Genomic DNA, 9178 nt, shown 5'->3' on the forward strand with positions numbered 1-9178 from the left:
GAACAAATTCAGAAGGAAAGGGAGGAAATGAAAAGTGTTATTGAGGATATCAAGAGAACAAAAGCTAATCAGGAAGTGATGAAAACTGAGATTGTGACAAAGAAACGAGAAACAGAAAATATAATGGAAATGATTTTAAAAGAGAAAGACAACATGGAGAAAATGAAGATTGAAATGGAAAGAGAGAGGGAAGAAATTGATATCACCAAGGGCAAGATGGTGACGGAGATGGATGAGCTGGAACAGCGAAAACCTGAGATCGAGAATGGAAAATATGAAGCAGAAATGTTGATGGCTGAACTGAAAGACGAAGAGCAAAATATGAAGGAAGAAATATGCAAGATGAAAGACAGTCTAGAGCAGATCAAAGCTGAAATACAACCACAGAGAGAAGACATTGAAAGCAAGATGGAGGAGCTGAATGTCCAAAAGGCCGAGATGGAAAATGCTATGACAGATATCGACAGACAAAAAGAGGAAATGCAATACCAACGACAGCAAATTGAACAAGACAAACAAAAGATGATAAAGGAAAAGGGTAATCTGGAAAGGATTAAGATGGAGATAGAAACACGATCAGAAAATCTAGAAAACCTTTTTGAGAAAACAAAGAGGGAGAAAGAGGATGCTGAGACAATGACTATTCAAGTCCAGAAGGAAAGGAAGGAAATTGAAAGTGTTGTCGAAGAGAACAACAAACGGACAGAGAAACTGGAATTCATGAAAACTGAGGTGGATAAAGAGAAACTAGAAACAGAAAACATCAAGGACATGGTCACAAAGGAGAAGATTGAACTGGAACAGATCAAGATGGAGTTAGAGACACGATCTGAACATCTAGACAACATAATGGACGAGACAAAGAGGGAGAAAGAGATTGTTGATGACATGACTGTCCAAATCCAGAAAGAAAAAGAGGACATTGAAAACTTGATAGTCAACAACAACAGACAGAGAGAGGAACTGGTATTGATGAAAGCTGAACTAGAGAAAGAGAAATCAGAGACTGAAAATGTCAAGGATGTCCTATCAAAGCAAAAGAATGATCTTAAACAAATGAAGATTGAGATGGAGAGAGAGAGAGAGGAAATGGATAACACCAAGGACAATATTGCAGTTGATATGAATGAGCTGGAACAGAGAAAAGCTGAGATAGAGAATAGAAAATATGAAGCAGAATATTGGATGGCTGAACTGAAAGAGGAAGAGCAAAGAGTGAAGGAGGAAATCTGCAAGATGAAGGAGAACCTGGAACAGATCCACACAGGAATACAACCACAGAGAGAAGGCATTGAAAGCAAGATGGAGGAGCTGAATGTAAAACAGGCCGAGATGGATAAGGCTATGACAGATATCAACAGAAATAAGGAGGAAATGCAAAATCAACGGGAAGAAATACAACAAGACAAACAAAAGATGCAAGATGAAAAGGATGAACTGGAACAGATCAAGATGGAGTTACAAACACGATCAGACAATCTGGAAAACCTCATTGAGGAGACAATGAGGAAGAAGGAGAACATTGAACGTACGGCTTTCCAGATTCAGGAGGAACGGGAGGAAGTCGAAAGTATTGTTGAGGATATCAAGACAAGGAAAGCTGATCTGGAATTGATGAAAGCAACGGCTGACGGAGAGAAGGAAGAAACAGAAAACGTCAAGGAAATGATCTCCAAGGAAAAAGACAAACTAGAACAAATGGCGATTGAGATTGAAAGAGAGAAGGAAGAAATTGATATCGCCAAGGGCAAGATTGAAATGGATATGGATGAGCTGGAAAATAGAAAGGCTGAGGTAGAGAATGGAAAATATCAATCTGAAAAACTGATTGCTGAATTGAAGGAGGAAGACCAAAGAATGAGGGAGGATATCAGGAAGATGAAAGAAAACCTAGATACTGAAATACAGCTGAAGAGAGATTATATTGAAAGTAAAATGGAAGAGTTGGATGTCAAAAAGAGAGAGCTGGAAAACATGTTGACCGATATTTACAGAGAAAAGGAGGAAATACAAAACCAGAGAAAGGAAATAGAAGAAGACAAACAAAATATACAAGATGAAAAGGATGGGCTGGAACAGATGAAGGCTGATTTACAGATGAAGAGCAAAAAGGAGAATGTTGAGGGCATGCCTGTCCAATTCCAGAAGGAAAAGGAGGAAATTCAAAGCGTCATGGTAGAACCCGAGATAAGAAGACACGTACTGGAATTTACAAAAGTGGAGGTAGAGAAGGAAGAAACAGAGAATATCAAGGACATTGTATTAAAGGATCAAAAATATCTGGAACAAATGAAGATGGAGATGGCAAGAGAAAGAGAAGAAATTGATAATACCAAGATCAAGATAGCAATCGATATGGAAAGGCTGGAAGCGACAAAGGTCGAAATAGAGAGAAAACTGACAGAAGAACAACAACAAATGAGGGAGGATATCAAGAAGACGAAAAGCAATCTGGAGCAGATTGATGCTGAAATGCAGCTGAAGAGAGAGGACATTGAAAGTAAAACGGGAGAGCTGAATGTCAAAAAGAAAGAGTTGGAGGACACCATGACAAGTGTCAACAGACAGAAAGAGTACATGCAAAACAAGAGGGAGGAAATAGAACAAGAGCAACAAAAGATGCAGGATGAAAAGTATGAGCTGAAACAGATTAAGATGGAGTTACAGAAACGATCAAAAACTCTAGACAATCTCATTGAGGAGACAAAGATGGAGAAGGAGACTATTGAGGACATGACTGTCCAAACCCAGAAGAAAAGGGAGGAAATTAAAAGTGTCATTGAGGATATCAAGACAAAGAAAGACGAATTGAAATTAGTTAAAGCTGAGATAGAGAAAGGAAAAGAAGAAACACAAAACATCAAGGACATGGTATCAAGCGAGAAAAACAATCTGAAACAAATTAGGCTTGAATTAGAAAGAGAGAGAGAGAAAATTGATCAAAGCAAGGGAACATTAGAAACAGATATTGGTCAGCTAGAACGAAGAAAGTTTGAGGATGAACAGTTGATTTATGAATTGAAAGAAGAAGAGCAAAGAATGAGGGAGGATATCGAGAAGATGAAAGACAACCAAGAGCGGATCAATGCTGAAATGCAATTACAGCGAGAGGACATTGCAGCCCAAATGGAGGAGTTAAATGTCAAAAAAGCAGACGTGGAAAACATCCAAGCTGATCTCGACAGACAGAGAGTAGAACATGATGAGATGAGAAAATATATATTTGTGGAAAAGAATCAACTGGACGAGAAGAATGCTGCCTTGCAAAAACAAAGGGAGGAGATGGATAAAATCACGGAACCAACAGCTGTGATAAAGGCTGAAGTACAAACACAGACAGAGCCCATGGAAGACAGCTTGCAGGAACAGCTCAAAAGGGACATGGAAGAAGTTGAAGGTCATGACATAGATCAAGAGGACCTGGAACAAACCAACAGGTTGACAATGACAGAGAGGGATGAGTTGGAATCCATGAAGTCTGAAATAGGAAAACAAAGACAGGAAATAGAGGAGAACAAACAAAAGATACAGGATGAGATGGATGAGATTGAGAAGATCAAAAATGATTTACAGAAACGGTCAGAGAATCTAGACAACCTCGTGGAAGAGACAAAGAGGGAAAAGGAGAATGTTAAGGACAGGGCTGTTCAAATTCAGAAGGACCAGGAGGACATTGAGCATGTTATTGAGGATAGCAAGACAAAGAACGCTGAACTGGAAATGTTGAAAGCTGAGATAAAGACAGAGAAACAAGAAACTTTCAACCTGAAGGACATGATAACAAAGGAGAAACGTGACTTGGAACAAATTAAGATGAAGATGGAAAAAGAAATACAAGAACTGGATAACACCAAGGACATGATAGAAATTGATATTAGTCAGCTGGAACAAAGAAGGGTTGAGTTAGAAGGAGAAGAAGATGGAGCAAAAAATCTGATGGCTTCACTGAAAGAGGAAGAGCAGAGTATGAAAGAGAGTATTGGGAAGATGAAAGAAAATTTTGAGCAGATTAATGCTGAAATACAACTACAGAGAGATGACATTGCAACACAAATGGAAGAGTTAAATGTCAAAAAAGAAGAGTTGGAAAACATTCAAATGGACATCGACAGACAAAAAGAACAGATGGACAAAACACAAAATGCTATAATCATGGAAAAGAATGAACTGGAAGAGAAGCTTGCTGACATGCAAAAACAAACGGAGGAGGTGGAAGCCATCATTGAAATGACAAAGAGGGAGAAAGAGGATGTGATGAGGATAAAGGCTGAAATAGACGAACAGAAAGATCAAATGGAAGACAACCTGATGGAAACTCTGAAACACGACAGAGAAGAACTTGAACGCCTGAAAGAAAGACAAAAGAATGAACTGGAAGAGAAGCTTGCTGTCATGCAAAAACAAACGGAGGAGGTGGAAGCCATCATTGAAATGACAAAGAGGGAGAAGGAGGATGTGATGAGGATAAAGGCTGAAATAGACGAACAGAAAGATCAAATGGAAGACAACCTGATGGAAACTCTGAAACACGACAGAGAAGAACTTGAACGCCTGAAAGAAACAGAAAGAAAGGAGGAAACTAAGGGCATAAAAGAGAAGACAGAGAGGGAGAAGGATGGGTTAGAACGGGTTAACACAGAGTCCCAGAGAGTGTTGGAAGATCTGGAGAACGTTGTGGAGGAAACCATGGAGAAAGAGGGTACAGAGGAAATGGCTATCCAAATACAAAAGCTAATGGAGGACAATGTGAGAATCATTGAGGAGATGGAGCAAAAGAAGGCATATTTAGAGCTGATGAATGTTAAGATGCAAAGTGAGAGAGAAGAAATAGACTCGAACAAGGCCATGATTGAAAGGGAGAAGGATGACCTGCAACAAATGAAGTCTAAGATTACACAGCAAAGATGCGAAATTGAACAAATTACAACCGTCTTAAAGGATGAGAAGGACACTCTTGAGCAATTTAAGACTGATATGGAAAGACAGAGACAAGAGACGATGAACAATATGGACTTGGTGGAAAGAGAGAGAGATGAACTGGAAAAGACAAGGTCTGAGATGGATGAGTTGGAACACATGACAGCTGAAATAGAAGGACCGAAGGAGGAAATTGACAAAAGAAAGGGTGCAGCAATGATGGAGGTGCCTCCGCTGGAGGAAAGAGAGGACAGCGTTCGGAAACAGAGGGATGAAGTTGTCTTCATCTCAGATACAACACAGACAGAAAAAATAAAGGATGAACGCGAACAAAGCAAGGTTGAGACACTTCAGACAAAGGAAGAAACGATGGACTCAGTCAAGAAGGACAGAGATGATCTAGAACAAATGAGAGCTGACATACAAAAACACATGGAAGACAGAAATAAAAACAAGAACGTGACAGATTGGGGGAAGTATGAGTTGGAGCAAAGACTGTTACTACTAAACCAGCATGAGGAGGAAATAGAAGGCTTGAGGCAAAAGTTACAGAAGGAGAGAGAAGAGCTGGACGAGATTATGAATGACATACAAAACAAGCATGACATGTTAAAGAGGGAGAGGGATCAATTCGAAAAGATAAGGGTTGAGATCCAGAGAGAAAAGGATACAGAAGGTTACTGGATTACTCAACATAAAGAAGAGGAGGGGAGGAAAATGGAACACCTGGAGCGGCCTTTGGCAGAGACAGACACTCTTAGCTCAGGAGCAGACAATATAATGGCAGTAGGCAGTAGAGAGATGGACAAGAAGAAAGAAATAACACATACAGCAGAGACAAAACAAGAAAGTGGAGACATGGAGGAAGTCAAACTGGTAAAGCAGGAAACAGAAAAAGATGTAAACAAAACTGAGCATAAAGACAAATGTGTGAATGCTGTGACACAAACGCAAGACATTGAGGAAGTAGGACAGCTGAAGAATGAGGATGAGGAGCGTGAGCTTGCACTACTGATGGTTGAAATAGACAAACAGAGAAAAGAGATTGAAAACAACATGGTGGAAATAGAGAGACAGAAGAAGGAGCTGCAACAGATCAGAGCTGAGATTCAGACAGCCAAAAAAGAACTGGTGGAGACTGAGATGCGCGGACAGATCAAAGATTCCACTGAGATCCAGAGACAGGTCGAAGATTCCACTGAGATCCAGAGACAGGTCGAAGATTCCACTGAGATCCAGAGACAGGTCGAAGATTCCACTGACATCCAGAGACAGGTCGAAGATTCCACTGACATCCAGAGACAGGTCGAAGATTCCACTGAGATCCAGAGACAGATCGAAGATTCCACTGAGATCCAGAGACAGGTCGAAGATTACACTGAGATCCAGAGACAGGTCGAAGGATCCACTGAGATCCAGAGACAGGTCGAAGATTACACTGAGATCCAGAGACAGGTCGAAGGATCCACTGAGATCCAGAGACAGGTCGAAGATTCCACTGAGATCCAGAGACAGGTCGAAGATTCCACTGAGATCCAGAGACAGATCGAAGATTCCACTCAACTCAGAGAAGAAACTGAGAACAACCTCGGACAGAAGACAACTACAGCGCGAGTGGAGTTGGATCTGACAACAGATGAAAGGCTCCCAAAGAGAGATCATTTGGAGAAAATCCGTCAAGAGGCTCATGCAGAAAAGGAGGAGATTGAGAAGATTAAGCACAGAGTTCATGAGATGAAAGATCATCTAGAGGAAAGACTAGCAGTGATTCAGAGACATGAGTTGGTACAGAGAACAAGGATACAAAGAGAGAAGGAAGAGCTAAAGAAGATGAAGGACGAGTTGGAGAGAGACAGCCAAGTTCGGCAAAGAGAGTGGGACAGAGGCAGGAGGAAACTTCAGGAGAAGGACCAGGAGCTTGAGATGCTAAAAGTGGAGATGTTCCGAGAGATCGAGAGACTGCAGGTTAATATGGAAAAAGAGATGGAAACACTCAAGACAAGTGACAAAGGTATCCAAACCTCAGACGTGGTATTAACCACAGAAGAAGAGAGAATGTGGTTGATGGAGGAATCAACAACGGAGGAGTACAGTATCCTGGCAGAAATAAGTCAACAAACAGAGCAAACCACAGTGGATATGACATTCGCCAGTTCCTCACTGGAGCTCCAGGGTCAATCAGAGGAGCACACGGTGATAGAGGATGCTCAGATGAGCGTAGTAGGAGCAGAAGCTTCTCCATTCAGCAGGTTGCTGCGGTGGCTTTGGCGCTACTGCTGTGGCTGCTGCCGCTGTTGTGACTGCTGCGGAAGGGAGTGTGAAGAAGAGGAGGAGAACATAGTCTAGTCCCAACTCTTAAGTCAGCAAAATTGTGCTTCAATAGAAGCTTAGAGAGAGTACATGAAGTTGAACAACTTTAATTCAATGTGTATTTCTTTTTTCATAGCTTTTCCAAAGAATTGCATTTAGTGTGCGATGGTATCGCCAACCTTCACAACAATATCAGTATATGGCTAAATTGCGGCGTTGTAAGTGTCGTGCAGTATTGCAGTGCTATGTATTTACAATTATGATGAACTAAGTTTGCACTGAATATTAGATCTAGAGAGAGCAAAATGTACCTTTTATTTATTTATTATATTTTATAACGAAATATGTATTTATTATATCTTTTTACAGCTTTTGTTGAAGGTGCACTGGATACTGAATGGACTCTTATCAAGATTTGTCGTCATAATTTGTCAAAACAAGTTATATCTATTACTTTTAGTTTTCTTATTTTTATACACACGGAATTTGCAATAAACAAAGTGCTATTCTATATTTGTCTCGGGGACAGTTGTTGTTCTTTAAGCCAGTATTTTGTAAGTGTAAAAGCCTTGTAATTCATGTATAAGCGTGTGATTCTAATGTATTTAATTTGGTTATTTCTGCATCTCTGTCTCTGTACATCCACAATTACAACAAACGTGTTAATATGTTCTCAGATGGGATGAATTTACAGTGCAGTAATGGATACTAGCAGTGACTGAAGAAGTACAAAATACACTTGATTATTTTGATATGAGCAATGGTTCCCTTTATGAACTTCAGTGGGGTCTGGGATTCACTCAGTCAGTCCTAATGTAAAAGCATTTACATTGCAAGGTTGGGTCAATAATCAGCAACGACAGTAACACAGACACAGAGGGTCAGGTTGGCCTCAGCAGACCTAAACCATTGTTGTCGGAGGCAGCTGAAAGGGGACACTAATAAATGAGTCATTACCCAGGAAATTGCTTATAACCTGTTCGTTGTCGTGAATGGCAAGGAAAGTTACTCCAAGTTGGCACAAGAACTTGGCAGTGGGGCATACACACTTGCCCCACAACAGTGGTCTGTGAGAACTGAGTTTGAAGTTTTGGGAAAGCTTCATGTCATGTCAAAAGAATCAATGCACTATGGGCTGGTTTCCTGGACTAAAAAGGATACTCTATGGAGACTATCCATACTTTTGCTTTTTAGTTCAGGAATAGGTTTAACCCAAAGACCGATGGTGGAGATGCAGGAATAAAAAGCAATTCTCACTTACAATTTAACAGACACTATTAAAAGTGCAAGAATATGCAAATACAAAAAAAAAAAGAAAGTAAGTTTCTGACATTGGAGGGAACGTTCATATTCCTGTGGAAAAGCACAGCTGCAATGCCTGGGAAATCCACCAATCGCTCATGTGCCTGGATACTCTTTACCATTGTTGTCAAATTACTGTTTGCCTATAACCCAATAAAGACACCATTAATAAATGTGTTCTGTTTCTTTTGTCATTCCCTCAAACTGGTCCCTCACATCATTATAGCTTATCTGTGAATTTATGCTTCGCATTATCAAATGTAATAAGCATCCCCATGTATGGAAAAAGGATGAACAATTGCATCGGTGGCAAGAATGCATCTGTGGTAGGCTATCTCCTAGCCTACATATTACATTTTGAGAGATTTGCAGGCAGTAGTTAACTATATGTGCCTTTTTTCCCGAAAATAGGCTTGTGAAATGTGATGAATTATAAGACAATGGTCGACAATGCAGTGCTGCAAACAGATGCCTTTTCCTGAGTTTCTGAACTCACCTCACTCCTCTTGGGGACAGGTCGACTTTTGTTTACTTTCTGAAACACAACTCAAAGACAAAAAAAAGTACATTAGAGAATGGCGAAGGAGAAACTATTATATAGCTAAATGTCTCAAGAAACATTACGTGTACCTTTCTGATGCCGTTACAG

The 9178-nt window shown here is 40.3% G+C and overlaps 1 protein-coding gene across 1 annotated transcript; it reads left to right on the plus strand.

Moving 5' to 3' along the window:
* Window positions 1-6: 6 nt before the first annotated feature.
* Window positions 7-8706, plus strand: LOC139559028 (trichohyalin-like). The gene has a single exon (XM_071374652.1). The coding sequence runs from the start codon at window positions 28-30 to the stop codon at window positions 7261-7263; it is 7236 nt and encodes a 2411-aa protein (XP_071230753.1). The 5' UTR covers window positions 7-27; the 3' UTR covers window positions 7264-8706.
* The last annotated feature ends 472 nt before the right edge of the window (window positions 8707-9178 follow it).

This window comes from Salvelinus alpinus, chromosome 29, assembly GCF_045679555.1.
Source record: "Salvelinus alpinus chromosome 29, SLU_Salpinus.1, whole genome shotgun sequence".
NCBI classification, from domain to species: Eukaryota; Metazoa; Chordata; class Actinopteri; order Salmoniformes; family Salmonidae; genus Salvelinus; species Salvelinus alpinus.

Bases quoted from the DNA above. Each gene is read 5' to 3' on its own strand.
- LOC139559028 (XM_071374652.1), top strand. From the start codon at position 28: ATGAAAAGTGTTATTGAGGATATCAAGAGAACAAAAGCTAATCAGGAA.